This window comes from Myotis yumanensis, unplaced genomic scaffold (assembly GCF_028538775.1).
Source record: "Myotis yumanensis isolate MYYU_CA2020_CCGP unplaced genomic scaffold, mMyoYum1.0.hap1 SCAF_7, whole genome shotgun sequence".
Lineage (NCBI taxonomy): Eukaryota > Metazoa > Chordata > Mammalia > Chiroptera > Vespertilionidae > Myotis > Myotis yumanensis.
In genome coordinates this window covers 45,782,682-45,798,788 of record NW_027223758.1, presented here as the reverse complement: position 1 = coordinate 45,798,788, position 16,107 = coordinate 45,782,682, and the positions used below count along the sequence as shown (strand labels likewise).

The 16,107-nt window shown below is 37.9% G+C and overlaps 1 protein-coding gene across 2 annotated transcripts in view; it reads right to left on the bottom strand.

The window, feature by feature from the left end:
- Nucleotides 1–2,814: 2,814 nt before the first annotated feature.
- The window catches only part of SERPINB7 (serpin family B member 7), a 46,900-nt gene continuing 33,607 nt past the window's right edge, over nt 2,815–16,107 (bottom strand). For both annotated transcript variants that reach the window (XM_070420428.1, XM_070420429.1), the window contains exons 5-8: nt 14,344–14,461; nt 12,065–12,207; nt 9,414–9,563; nt 2,815–7,088 (exon numbers count right to left, since the gene is read on the bottom strand). In XM_070420428.1, coding sequence (XP_070276529.1) covers nt 6,690–7,088; nt 9,414–9,563; nt 12,065–12,207; nt 14,344–14,461 — 810 coding nt within the window. In that variant the 3' untranslated portion in view covers nt 2,815–6,689. The remainder of the gene's footprint in view (nt 7,089–9,413; nt 9,564–12,064; nt 12,208–14,343; nt 14,462–16,107) is intronic.

Below are 16,107 nucleotides of genomic sequence, written 5' to 3'. Positions count from 1 at the left end.
ATTTTTCAATGTCAAGATCACAGAGATTAATTCATAAGATATTTTGCTTCAAATTTTATCTTTCATCATGTGCCATATTTTTCTTAAAATAAGGACACAATAAACCAGCATTTATCTGCTAGAACAAAGTTGCGCATAGAACAGGCCTCAGGCATTCCGCCCTGGAATGATGGCTGTGAGGGAGGCAAAGCTTTCTTGAGCAACTGTGGATCCTTGTTGCTCTGTAGAAGGTAGAGACAACTTTGGGTGGCACCATGTTCCCTACAGATGCTAAAACAACAGGTGGGAGCTAATTTGTCTAATACTCCCATTGATTCATGTATAAATCCATATGTAGCTATACATTAATGAACCAGGTAAGCTGTATACAATATGAAGCATGTAAGCATTTAAATGTTGATGAATAGAAATGAAATATTTTTATCAAGTATATAATATGGATTTTTTAACCTATTATTAATGCTAATGAATATAGGGGCAGAAAAAGTAGATTTATAGTTATAAGTACTCAAAACACAGAGTTTATTCTTGTACAATTATTTATCGATGGTTGTATTATTTTCCATACAAACAACTGTAAACCTACTTTTGTCCCACCCTGTATATAACTCTGCAGTCACTTTTGCCTGTCTGTGTGTATACCACTCACATTGCAGACTCTTTTGAAATATGTTTTCTTTATTTGAAGTAAAAGCATTTTTCTCTAATCCATGCTAACTACCAGAGCCATTGTTAGTTTTAAAATACATATTTATCTATTGTCATAACTATGAATGTTGCCAGGTGGGTACTTGAAATATCAGGGGAGATACTTTGTGTTTTGTATTTGTGGGTGGTGGTTAGAGTATGTGACTCTTGGTATGTCCTGTATGCAACATTCTTATCTAGACCCGTTATCAGGAAATAGCAATTGCAATCAAATGCTGATTGCAGTGTGTTTCTGTATATCAAATGGATCCTATGCTGTTTAAAACAAAATATATTAATCAAAGATGTCAAACTACTTAGATATTCAGCAGTGATTTTGTGATTAAAGTGATGCTCTAATACATTATAGTGGAAAGAAAATATTCTTACCTAATGTTTGGCATAGTTTAATATCATTGAGTAATATTTCTCAATGATACTATAAGGGGACAGGTCTATAAGGAAATATTTGATATTCTAGTAGACCCTGAAAGAAAAGCAGAGTATAAACCTAGCTAATAGAATAAAAATGGAAGAGTGAAGAAGGGCAGACGAATAGCTGCAGAGCGAGAGTATTACTGGGTGCTGTGAGGGGTGAAGGATGGGTGGTTTGCAGGGAGAAGGCAGAAGAGTGAAACAATGAATGTAAAGATGAAATTGAAGCCCACATTATCTAAGCATTATTGAAGTGCAAGTCTAGCAAAAAGTTTCAGTAGTCTGATGTTAGAGGAGAAAAAAATATTACTAATGGCACCTGATCAGGTAACCGATAACATAACCCAATGTAGAATTCAGAAAGTATAATCCATGGGTTCATTCGAGGACAGATCCAGGCATTTCGTAAATTTACTTATTAAAAAAAATGCTAAAACTATTTAAACGTCTTTCTTTTTTAAAACTAATCACATTTTTTATATGAGGCGCCACATGAAAAACCATGGCCCATTAAACTTCATGATTCTACTTGTTGGGAAGAGCAGGCTGCCATCCAGAGACTAAAGGCTCCTTTCAGCAGAGCTGGTTGCCACACCCTCCAGAAACATGTCCCTGGCAAGGCGAGCCTTGGGGAGGAGACTTGTTTGTGTTGTTTATATTAGAGATACACTGGTTTAGTACTCAGCCTCTTTTCTTAGACTTTCATTTTTATAGAAAAGAGTTCCCAAAACTATGTGGGTCCCATTTTCTCCAATCACAGTTTTCTTTTTTATTTTTTTCCTGTATAGCTGAGCAGGGGGATGGATGCAAAAGCTTAATAATAAGAAAAATTCCAACCTGGCCAGTGTATCTGAATGGTTAGAGCATGGCCCTAGCACCAAAGTGGGTTCAATTCCCAGTCAAGGGCAACTACCTGGGTTGTAGGTTTGCTTCCCACTCCTGGTCTGGGCTCCTGAGAAGGCAACCAGTCTATGATTTCCCTCTCTCTCTCTCTCTCTCTCTCTTTCTCTCTCCCTATCTCTCCTTCTCTCTCTTCCCTCTTAAAAACCAATAGAAAAAAAATATCCTGAGGTGAAGAATAATAAAAAAGAAAGAAAGAAAACTCCCCAGCATTCAAATAAAAAAATCCACAACTGAAATGTTTCACCATTGTAGTTGCCCTTGCCCTTGCCCCTTACCTTTCTTTGACATCCTTGGCTTGACCAGTATCAGTTGGCTGCTTCTGACAGTACTTCATTTGGAAACGATGGTGACTCAGACATCAGCTGAGACAATGAAAGTTATTTGCAACAAGTTCTGGGAGTGTGTTATTAGGGTATACTCCGTCACTTGTGTAGCATAGGACATGCAGTTACTCAATGCAAAGCTCTCTCAGGCCGCTAGTAAATGTTTAATAGTACAGTGTTACCAATACTTTTCAGTAGTTACGCATTACAGAATTTTTGTTCAGTTCTGTCTAAAGCTATTAAAAATCTAAATTGTGCCCTAACCGGTTTGGCTTAGTGCAGGGGTGGGCAAACTTTTTGTGAGTGCGTGCCAAAACCAGCAAAATCTCTGACTCAAAATTCTTCTGCGTGCCAACCCTAATTTTTTGAGAACATGTTACGCCTACTTGATATCTCTTAAGGTCTACGTATGTGAAGAACCTTGAAGAAATAATAAAATTCATTCGAGCGACAAAAACACAGTATATGATGATGAAAAATACATTTATTTTTTAATGTATACATGTACACTGATAGTCTGACAGAAAACTTTATGACTCCTTTTGATATTATCAGTGGGACTTTTGCTGCTGCATCACTGATGATAGAGATTTTACATCAGGTTTATATTTCGTGACCTCCAGAGATATGCACGAGCTACTACTTTCATCCGTCAGGCTACTCCTATTATGAGACTTAACAAAATTCATCACTGAGAACCAAGATTTACAAGCATATGTGGATGAAACCAAAACACTGGTCGGATCTAGGAAAGCAGGGAGAGTCAAGGCAGAGGCATAGAAATTGCTCTTCCCCGCTTTGGTCAATTCATGTCTATGGTCTTTAAGATAACTTGTTATGTAAAATTATTTATTTATCTAAGATGTACCTACACTGAATTTATCTGAAAAATAAAAAAGTCGATATTAAGAAAAAAATTGTAAATGGAAGATTATAAGAGAGGGTTTCGCGTGCCAGCAAAAGTTACTGGCGTGCCATGTTTGGCACGCGTGCCAGGGGTTGCCCACCCATGACTTAGTGGCTAGAGCATCAGCCTGTGGACTGAAGTGTCCCATTTTCAATTCCGGTCAAGGGCAAGTACCTTGGTTGCGGGCACATCCCCAGTCGGGGGCATGCAGGAGGCAGCTGATCGATGTTTCTCTCATCGAAGTTTCTAACTCTCTATCCCTCTCCCTTCCTCTAAAAAATCAATAAAATATATTTTTTAAAAAAATCTAAATTGTGCAGTAGTAAAGATAGAGAAGCATTCTCATTACACTGAAGCAGCATCATAGAAATGATTCACCTGATACAAGTTTCCAATCCAGCAAGTTAAGAACAGTGGTTAATACTATAGTTATTATATCAGTGAATTTCAAGTTGAATTAAGTTTGACATGAGCAAAGGTATTGAACTAGTTATAAGCTGGAGTGTGTCCCCAGTTCACTTAAAAGTGGAGATACTATTCAAATTTTAAGTGTCTGGGGAAAATACTTTAAACTTTCTCTGAATCATTGCCATCAGATAAAACTAAAAATGCAGAATGACTGCAAAATTAACACACACACACACACACACACACACACACACACACACAGGGTATGCAACTGGCATTAGATAATCAAGCCCAGAGACAACACAAAGAAGGAGTAGTACTCTTCCCAAAAGAGAAAGCAGAGAGGAAAAAAGGGAGGTATCCAACAAAAGAAGGGATGACCCTAAAGAGGATGCAGAGGGCCCCTTTGCTGTGCCCCTGGACAGCTGTACTTCAGAAAAGGCCTTCTTTATCCTGGAGGCCTAAAAGGGGAGACTCTATAATGAGGTTTCTAAAGGAGCTTCTGAAAAGGAAAACTAGAAGTTGCTGGGTTGTAGTGAGAATATAAATAGAAAAGTTGTAAGTCTTTCTCCTGACAACTTAACTTATAGAATGTCTTGCCAATATCCGGAAGCCCAGCTGCAATGTCTCTGGGCCAAGGGGTGCAGTTCCAGTAAAGCAGCCTAAAAAATTCCTACACAGAGAAGAGCAAACTTAAATAATTTGGCTGGCGTGTGGTTGATGTTTTATAGGGACCAGAAATGTTCCCACTTGCTTGAAAAGCCATCACTCTGTTCACATCAACATGGAAGTAAAATCCTCTAAGACATCAGTATATTTCTGTTGCCTTTTGTCATATAAGTAGGAATGGAGTGGGGAGCAGGCAAAAACTGGGGGCCAAGTAGGGTTCAAGTTCACAGAAAATAAAAATAAATGTACAGACCAGGACCTGTTTCTCAGAGTCTGTTAGGCACTTGACCCATTGGTTGCTTTTTTTGTCTTGCTTTTTGCCCAACCGTTTGGGAAATCTGTTACCTGGTAAATCACATGGTCACCCTACAATCTATTCAGCCTAGAAAAAATATATTCCTCTGGCAATGGCAGATTATTCTAATTGGATCCACGTAATCCAAAAAACATGAAAGACAATTAGTTGAAGTGGCCCACCAAGGGTCTTTATGAGAGAGAGCTTTTAAATCAGACACACTTGAGTTTTAACATGAACTTTGCCTTTTGTCATATATGTAACTAACTTGACTTCTCTGAACCTAGTTATTAAATAGGGATAATAGCAGATACAACAAGGTTGTTGTGAGTGTTAAATGTGATGATGATAATAAAGCCTCTAAATAGAAAAAGTATTCAATAATGTTTATCTTTCCTCCTCCTTTCTAGGGATTATGGATTTAACTCAAAGAAGAGTCACAGACTTGAGAAGAAAACTATCAGCCTCCCAAATTAATCCTACAAATGGGGAACTGAAGTCCTCCTAAAGACAGAGTCTAGGAATATGTTATACTTGAATGGCAATCAGTGGAAATGGAGTTAATCAGAAAACCCAATTTCTCCCAAAACACATACCACTGCATACCAGTTAAATTCATTCCTTGCAAAGGTCTCTGAAAGACATCATAGTCATTTCGGGTGTGGCAGGTTAATGACCAAATTATTTTGGTCAGGAGATACTCTACATTTTTAAAATTATGTCATATTCACTCATTCATGCCATATTCATGGATTCCACAATATTTGTGTGTGTTTTTTAAATTATTGTCACTATTTTTATTTTTGTTTGTATTATATATTATTTTTTTAATTGCTTAAAGTATTACAAAGAGTATTACATATGTCTCCTTTTTTTTCCCCCGGCCTCCCCTACCCCCCAGTGTCTTATGTCCATTGGTTATAATCCACAATATTTGTTGAAAGTCAAGTATCTGCCAAGTCTAGCATGAAGCATCACAGAGCCATGCTATAGGCTACTAGAAAGTTCAACGTGGTCTACTGAGTCTCTATTTTTCATCTGTTGTGTAAAGCTACCTATAACCTATTATAAATATCCACAAGTACTAATCTTTCCCCCTTATGAATTTAAGTCCTCATATTTAAAATTAGCTCATCGGCCTATGTAAGTAGATGTAAAAGTAACTTTCATGTGTAATACATTAACAACATTTAAGGAAATCAGATAGATATTTGTAAAGCATTCTCTTTTTTTCATTGCTTGCTTATTCAGCCTAGAAAAAATATATTGCTGGCAGTCTCACAATTGGTCATAGGAGAACAATCACACTGGTATAGTTATGTTGTTTTTCTTTATTCTGATAAATAGAGAAAACACATGTAAACTATACAGCATATGAAATAATACACTGTACATAACAACTGGCAACAGTTAAAAGGTATTTAATATTTGAAAAAACTATGTACATATTAAGTGTCTATCAAGGAAAAGCCAAAAGACATTCATTCACTTGAAGTTATTCATGAAATAATTTGGTTGGCCCCCAATCCCAAATCCATATTTTTTTCGCTTTTAGATTGGAGACTGATTTCACATCAATGTTCAAGTCAATTCTAATGTCTTCTTAGGTCAGCAAGGAAAACTGATCCCTCACACTATTTCTAGCAGGCGGGCTTATTTTCTAGACCATGTACAATAAAACTAGACTATCGGGGACACCTATAGAGTTTCAGAAAAGATCTCTAGGGTGGCTTCTACATTGTCATTACCAGTGGAGCACATGTCCACAATTCCCAGATGCCATGCCGAGAACTGTGTGCAAGTGGCTATGGAGTAGACTGGTAGAAATGAGTGTGGGTAGAAAGACAATGAAATTATAAATGGGTGGAGAAGACTGAGGTAGAAATGCTAAGAGCAAGATGGGGATAATGAACCAGGTGTCAGAGAAAGGTCAAGTCACCAAAGTCATCTGCTGACCAATGTGAGAGAAAGTAAACGAAAGGGAGCTCCATATGCTTCCCATTAAATTTTATCTATTCACATGATATCGATGGGACTATCATAATAGAAACCAATTGGATTGTCAAGGGCAAGAGACTTTGCCACTAAACAAGATGATGTCATTCTTCCTGATGAAAAATAAGAATGGGTGATCAGCCCTGAACACGGTAGACTCGGGTAGTAGCTTTTCTACAATGGTGTTTTCTGAGACAGCAGTCGCCTCTGTGCCGTCCTCGTTAACTTCTATGTACGAATCGTGCATCAGTTTTGACAAAGATAAACGACCTCCTGAAGCTATGCCAGAGAAATCAGCTCTGGTTTCATCGAAGATATCTTTCAGCCCCAGGGCTTGTAAATAACGTTTAATTTCATATTTCTTCTCTATCTTGAACTGAGGAATAAACACCTTGACGTACCGGTGGCTCATTTTTCTTGGGCTGGTCCATTTCATTAGATTTTTGAAGGTCAGTTGGTTTTCAATCTGTAGGAATATTCAAAAGGCAATTTAGAACCCCATGGTTAAAAAACAACTACAAAGATATATGGCTTTCCATAATTATCCTCTCCTAGACAACTGTATTTATGTGTAAGTATGTGAATGGGTCCTGGAGATCTTGGAATTAGGAAATGATTAAAACAAATAGTTCAAGCACTCTTTCATAAATCACATGCTTAATTTGCTCTTCTATGACAAGGTGTGACTTAATTGTATTCCAGGGAATTTCTGTTCTCTGCCTACATATGAACATATATAGCCAAAGTGAAACAATGGCCCGGTGAAGGAACTAGGGAATCAGAGATCATAAGAGGGAGAAAGGAGCTCAGTAGTCATTTAAGTCAGTGTTGCCTAACCATTTTCTCAGAATGGGCAGCAAAGAAAATGATATTTGCATAGCTTGCAGGAGTAAACCAATGGAAGGAACCACGGGGGGACCTAAGGCAAGGAGCATAGAGCTCCAACCTCAAGGACTTGGGGGGTCGATATCTCCCAGCACAGTCACCCACGCTATCAGGGAGGCTTGGGTCCTAAATAACTCTCCTACTCGACACATGGGAGGACTGAAACTCAAGAGCATGTTGGGAGATGTGCCCGAGGACATAGCTAGGAAACTTAGTTATATAGCTAGGAGCTTACATCTCTCTCCAACACCCTTGCTGACCCCAAATGACTCACATATTAAATTCACTAATTCCTGAGAACTGGTCATAGCTTATTCCAGACCTATAATGGGAAGATTTTTCATGTACATTGTTTCCAGATCTCATTAATGGACATTTGTTCTCAAATTCAGGCTCACTGGAATCATAAACAGATTTTCACAGCTATTCATCCTTACCTGTATTCTTATCAAGAATCCAAATTTATAAGCAAATTTAGTCTTATTTAAATTTTCTATAAATGGTCCAGTTTGAAGTTAACCTGTAATAACTTTTTATTCTAGGTTAGTTTTTCTCATTTGGCCCAATGCAAAGCCAGCTTCCTCATTATTATTTAGTAATGTAGGATTATGTAATTATGTAGATTTAGTTAGTTATTAATACTAGACACCTAATGATCCACACATTAGGGCAATCTATTACAGAAAAAGACAGCTCAGACAATAAGTACAAAAAGAAATCTATCTTTTGAGTTACCTACTGCTTGTTTTATCCAGGCTACTTTTTCTATCATTGCAGATTATTTGAAGTTAAAATAATTGATATGTGCTAAAACCTCATTGGTATAAATATTACCAAATAAATTATTTAATATGCCTACCATATTTCATGCTGTTTCGCTTTCAATTTAAAAATGCCAACTTCATGAATTTCATTTGTTGTTCATGTCAAACTACATAGTATAAATGAAGCATCTGGCACATTGTAGGTATTCAGTAAACAGTTCTTTTAATTGTAAGTACAGAAGGGACATGAAATCTAAGCTTCTAGGACTGCAGGCTGAAAACTAGCCAAATACATGAGGAGAAGAGGACAAAGGGCTGAAAGAGTATTGGGATCTGAGATACAGTAATCATGTCTGGCTTACATAGCCACCACCATCTGCTCCTTGCACTGTGCTGGTCTGTTGAGATATATATATATATATATATATATATATATATATATATATATATATATATATATATAATTGATTTCAGAGAAAAAGGGAGAGGGAGAGAGCGATAAAAACATCCATGATGAGAGAGAATCATTGATCAGCTGCCCTTTACTGGGGATCGAGCCGGAAACCCAGGCATGTACCCTGATTGGGAATCGAACCATGACCTCCTGGTTCATAGGTCAATGCTCAACCACTTAGCCACACCGGCTGGTCTGGTCTGTTGCTTTTGCTATATCACTCACTAGGCAGTTCCTAACCTGCGCTTTTCCTAGAGACACAGCAGCACAAAGTCAGATGATACATTTTAATTCTCAAAGGGCTATGACTTCAAAACGCCATCATATCATTCCTGCCTGAAAATGCTTATTCTATCAAAATTTCAATATACATGAAAAGCAGTTTTCATGGCCAAAGGCAAAGAACTCTGAAACTCATGCACTATTTCCTCCATAGCTGAGATTTGAGAGGATTCCAACTTTACAATTGTTTAAATAAAATTATGGTAAGCTGAGTTAAGGCAATCTCAACATCCATAACAATGATTGGCACATAGTAGGTACTCATTAAATATTTGGCAAATAAATTAATAAGTGGGTAAATCTCTAGCATTCCAACAACCTGAAACCTTAAAATTGATAAATGAACACACAAGTACCAGCATCCTAAAAGTCGTCCCCAGCAGTGGAAGTGGGAGTGGTAACTTACTTCGGAGAGGCTTTCACTCTGAGGCAGCATGATGTACATGCTTATGCCACCCTGATATCTGAGTTCAAGAACTTGCATAGGTGGGTCCTGAATGACAGATAGATTGAACATCCGTTCTTGATACATCATGGCAACTGCTTTCCCAGGACACTGGAAGTCAAGTCACAAAAACATTGTAATGAGCCCGCCTGTTTCACTTATTGACCAGGTACAAAAGAAACAATGTTTCAGTTTTTGTTCAGTTGATCCTGTAGGTTTTCCCTCACATGTTACCATTGGTGCACATCTTTGTGGTGAAAGCACAGACTTTAACTGCCTGAGTTTAAAACTCCCCAGCTGTGTGACCTTGGGCGAGTTACTTCACCTCCCTGTGCCTCCATTTCCTCCTCTAAATAATGGGATAATGATAGTCTGTACGGCAAAGGATTGTTGTGAGGGTTATGACAGTTAATATATCTAGTACTTGGGACATTGTCTTGTACTTAGTGCTTTATCTGAAATGTCTAGATAACAAGTAATAAATTATTAAATAGCATTACAATTAAAAATGACTGCTATAGATTTTTTTCTCTCGTCAGAAATAAAATGCAACCTAGTACTATGAAAATTACACAATTTAAGAATGAGGTCTTGTAAAAAAATTAACTTTTGTAAAATACATCACTCAGATGAACACAATAGGTCTAACCTTGAGGAATATAATTTGCAGATTTGGAAACACTGTAGAGGTGTCATAAACCACCTTCTTCTTAAATGATATTGTGATTCTACAAAGTTGTCATCTTGCCTGTCATATCTCGCTTTAGTACAGGAAATTCTATGGGAGGAGGATAGATAATGATTTGTGCTGAAAGCAAAGGTCCTTCTCCCTCTGGAAAGGATATCCATTTTGACTGAAAGTTTGAACCTCATAAAGAACACACCTGAAGCCTTAAAGCGGAAAAGGCACCTGGTGCAAATAGGGGCTGGATGTTACAGTCATAATATCACATTTCCGTGCCAGGGCAAGGATCACACAGCTGAGCTATGCTGGAGAAAGACTGAAACAAGACTTTTTAGCAAAGAGGTCACTTCACCAAAACTGATGTCAGTGATATAGATTCCATAGTCTGTTAGATGCTCTATATCATAACTATATTATAAGGGACATGCAATCGGCAGGAAGATTATTTTAAACAGTTATTACATGTTAACACTTATGTAAGTAAAAACTTCTTTAGGAGCAAAAACCCACAAGCAGTGCAGGGGACAGGCACACAGTGTCTTCACTGAAGGACATTAATCAATACAGTCTACGGGGGAGGTGCTGGAGGAAAGTGGGGAACAAAAGCTCACACCAAACTCTGTTAACATGCCAGCGGTTCCTAAAATTCTAGTGCTGCCTAATATTCTTCCTATTCAATTATGCAGATAATGTCTGTAGAGACAGCTGCATTCTTATTAGGATTTATTGCATTATTATGTTTTCACATACAAATTTAAAAATATTTCTGTGCCCTCTCTTTGTTCCCATGGAGACACTTGCATTGTAAACTTGCTTCTCAAGGTTGTCTTAGGACCCTGTAGTCAGGGACACAAGGCAGGGCTGGCTGCACTCCATGCAAAGGGCAGTCACCGAGATAAGCCAGAGGGTCAGCCTATTACCTTTCTATTCTGTTCTTGTGCCTTCTCCTTCCTCTCAAATATCTCCCAAATGCCTTCTTCCTGACCTACCTGTGGTTCCACTCTGCCTAGGTGGCCTTTTATTACCCACCTCCTCGCTCATCCAGTGACCTCTCATTTCTACCAGCATTCAGCTCTCCTGTGTCTTAAACTTCTGATGTGGGGAAATGTAGAAAGAACATTTCAATTGCATTTTCCACTTGAAAAATAAAACTAAGTTTAAAAATTAAATCTGAATTTCTCTACCTCAGCTTAATAGACTGGGTGATTGGAAGGGAAATTAGAGGAGCTTTATGGAATCACTGTATTTCGCTTGTGAGGAGCTCTGCAATGGTTAACTTGCTAAGACAAGGCAGCTTCTATGAGTCGAGGTGGGGACCCCCCAATGTGGTATTTCTGACTCCAAGGTCTTTGATGCTCCTACTGTACTAAGGTCCTTATGTACAAATTGGTTTAAATTTTTTTTAAGAATACATATTTTAGAAGGTTGTTTTAAATCAAAGAGAATTACATTAAGGAACAGATATAACCAATATTTGGAAATTCATAACTTTATTAAACACAACTTTCTGTTTTATAAAATGAAACACATATTTGCCTTAACTCAGGGAAAATCATTGATATTAAATGATTCTGTGCACCCTGCAGTTAGAATCATGAAAAATAAAACCTAGACTTTGGTCTTATTTTCTTCTTACAGGCCCCCTACTGGAATGCCTTCAAATAAATTTGTATGTCATTCCTTTTCTCAATTTCAAATATATTTTAAGAAATATCAATTTATAGAGCACCTCCAGTTGTATTCTATAACCTGCATTAGCAGGAAAATAGAAAGTTTATCTTATAAGTACTTGACTGTATAATATTGTTAACACCGTAGAAAATGAGTGAAGAACTGCTGAGCCTAGCCTCTGTCTATGTAAACACCACAATTGCTGTTAAGAAATACTATCAGCAAAATACTTCCTAAGTTAAACAGATCCCCATACCGTGGGAGATTTGAAACGGCAGCGCATGGTGTCACTCTTGGGAAAGGCCGACTCCCACTTGCCTTTGAAGTACACAGCGTTCACCAGCACCATGACCGCCGATGAACTGATGTTACCTTCACTAATGATGTTCTTGATCTTGCCTTTGGAGAAATAAATTGAGAAAAAAATGTCAATTTTTTAATGTAAGTTTTTTTTTAAAAAAAATTAAGATGAGATAAGCATATTTTTCTTATCACATAGTTATTGTAATAATCTATGAGCAATTACTCTGTCAAGCATTTTTTAAAATGCTGTATGTGCAGTATTTAGTTTAATCCTCACAAAATCCCTGTGAAGCAGGACTGCAATTATCAAAGAGACTTGGGCAGAGAGAGGTTAAGTAATTTGTACAGAGTCACACAACAAGAAATACTAGCAAGAGGATTCTGACCCAGGAAGACAATTCCCGGATCCCCTCCCTATTCACAGGCACCAAAATGCCTTTATTGAGTTGACCAGGCCACAACATCCAAGTGTAATTTTTACCCGTTCCAGCGAAAGAGCGAACTCCTTCCTTCATTCCACATTAACCAGATTTTTGCATTTAGCTCTGGATACTTGAATCACAACAGTGAAAGACAGTCCATATCATCATTGGGCTCACACTCCAGAACAGAGAAGGCAACAACCAACACAACAAAGGCCCCTGGTGTCATAGCTACATGCGCAGTGTGCTGGGTCACAGGCTAGAGGCACTCATCTCTGGCTCGGTGGCCTGCTGAGGTGAGGGCAAGGTGTGGACTGGGAGAACTTCCATAAAGCCAGGACTTTTTATTCAGACATGGAAGCCTGGGAGAGCAGTGTGTTTGGGGCAACCCTAACACATTCTGATGCCATAGGAAGAGTAAAGCTGGAGAAGTTGGAGGCAGGGGCCAGATAATGAAGAGCCTTCAATGTCTGCTAAGAATTTTGGATTATCCTGAAGGCAGTGGAGAATTCTTGTTCACTATTCATTGGAAGACAAGAAAGGGAATGGTTTTGATGAATCAGATTTGTCTTTCAAAAGGATGGCTCCGATAGTGTGTGGAGGATGGGGAGCGATAGAACCTACGTGGTTTTGTTATAACATTGGCAGTATTTGAAGTGTTCCCCCAAGTGACATTGAGTTCATATGCTTATCAAAATAAGAATAATTATATATGTATTTTTGCATGGAAAAGGAAAGAACAGAAATAAATAAATGGTCAAAATTGAGAAAAGTATTTGTAAACTCATACCTTTAAATACTAAATAGTAAATAGAAGCTCACTCAGTTATTAAAAAAGTAATTGTGTAGTTTCTCTTAATGTATGAATAGTATATTTGAAACATGTGGTAGCTCATGGTCAAAGTCACCCTCTACTGATGTAATGATGAATTATGACAAAAAGAATATTGAGACACTGTATTCTTGTTTTCAGGACTAATTGTATGTTGTTGAATGTTTGCATTTAACAGTACAAATCACATGTCTCGTATTAATTTTATAATTATACAAATTATAAAACAAAGCCAAGCATTAGGTAAAGAAATGGCTGGCTTTGGAGTCAGTCAATTAACAAAACAATAGGTAATAAATGTCCTTATTTGCTTTGTACAGAACATTAGCTGTGATTCTGTGTTAAGTTATGAAAGAGACTTACCTATAAAGAGATGTACTTTTTTTTGAAGGCACTACCTGTGCCCCATATACTATTCTGGTAAATAAAAATAATGTTTAAATTAAAGATAAAGTATGAATCCCTTAGAAAACACAATGATATGAAATATATTTCTTAGACAGCAGGATGTCATAATTTTAATAAGACCCTTCAGCCCAAGAAGGAACAGTAAGATGCTAGGTTGATCATTAGAATGAAATATGTTGTGGTCATTAAACAATGTCCTATAAACTGCTCTTAATCTTGTTCACTAGCCAGGCATAAGATATTGAGGATAACAGAGTAAACTACCTTAACTTATAACTAATTTATGAAATGGCCATAATAAAATTTATTGGTCTCACAAGATTATTTTCCCATCAAATGAGATCATGCAATAGCCAAGACTTCTTAAAAGCATAAAGCATTCAAATTATTAAAATTGCTCAACACCACATTACAGACAAATACTAAAGCAATTTTAAATAACAACCATCATTGCTTTGGATCAGGAAAAGCAGTGCCTTCTGTGTGTACAAAAGACTCCCAATTGTAATGTTGACAGTTCTTAACATTCACATATAACTGACCTGTGGAAAAATTGAGCATTGCACTCACCATGTGTCTCATTTCTAATCCAGCTATTAATTTTATATCTGGCATCTTCTACAGCATTTGTAAAGTCAACTCGTTCCACTTTGGCATTGTATAATTTTTCAGCACACCTAATATATTCCTATAAATACAAATAATATACAGTTCTGTAAGTAATATACAGTTGTTATATTTCCAAATCACCACCAACTAAGCATATAAGAAATATATTCCTGAATTTGTCTCTTTATTTTTACTACCCTACTCAAGGATTTGTTCTTGCCTCAAAGATAATGAAATGCAGCTAGAAATATAGAAATATAGCTAGAAGAGGAGCTAGAGAACTCATGCTGACTGATAAACTTATATTTATCTGAAATGTATTGAGAGGTCTAGCAGAGACTATGGCTAATGCCCACCTCCTTGCCTTTACCGCTGCTTTGTCATCATAAATACTTCAAGAGCCTCCAAACTTGTCTCCCTTGCTGATATCACCCCCATCCTACTGAAAATATGTCAAGTCTACTTCCTGCACTTAAGATAAAGCCCAAATCTCTGGATCTGGCCTGCAAGGCTCTGCTGATCTGCACCCACTTCCCTATTTCTAGCCACTGTCCCCTTCACACTCTGCTCCCTAGCCAGACTCAACTACAGGAAGCTCTCAGAAGTGCCATGTGTCCTGTCTCCCTGGAGGCCTTTGAACAGCATTTATTCTGCCTGGAATGTCCTCTAGTTCTCGTGGTTATGTCTTACGCATTTTCTAGTTTCAAGCATAGATGCCCTTCCTTGATAGCAGTTCCCTGAACCTTCCTATGTCCTCCAATAGTCCCTGTTATCACACCCATCTTACTTACATATGAGATTTCTCGAGCCCCTCACAAGAGAGTAAATTCGGTAAAGTCAGGACAATATATGCCTTAGTTATTATTGTGTTCCCAGTCCCTGGCACATTGTCTTGCACATAATAGGTGCTCAAGAAATATTTGTTGTTTTTAGTAAATATAAATCATAGCAATCTAAGTTATCAACATACCAGCAATACAACAAATACACACATGTACATTTTCAGGAAAATCTATGTATATAAAAAGCCAGTGATTGGAACGCCGGAACGACCAGAATGGCTGGAACGACCCGTCACTATAACACCCACTGTGGCCGGCCAACTGGCCCGATCAGGGGTGGAGCCAGCCAGCCAACCTCCTGGCCACCACACCGGCCCCACCCATGCTCACCCCCCCCCCCATAGGGGGTGGGACAGGCCAACCGCCCACATCCCCTCCCCGCCCAGCTGGCCCAGCCCCTGATTGGCCCCCGTCAGGGTGGGCAGGCCGGATCCCATCCACGCACAAATTCATGCATCAGGCCTCTAGTATTTTCATAAATAGGGAAAATAAGATTCATTACAAGTCATATGTATTGTCAAGACATATCCTGATACATTTTATAGGATTTTCAACCCTAATAATGAGGATTAGTTATTTATCCACTATCTGACTGAAGGATAATATTACCTCTATAAAGAAGGCTGTATGTGTAATTTCCATAAATAAGGCTCTTTCCATCTTCTGATTAATCCATCCATCAATCCATTTATCCATCCATCCATTTTGAAACTGGCTACACAGAGTAGTTTTAAGAACCAATCCCTGGCTTGACGATTTGACGACTGCACAGCGTCAACATTTTTGGTAAACTCTAGAAAAGCTTTGGGTCACCAAAAATGTGTGTGTGTGTGTGTGTGTGTGTGTGTATGTGTGTGTGTGTGTGATGCATATAATTTTTGAG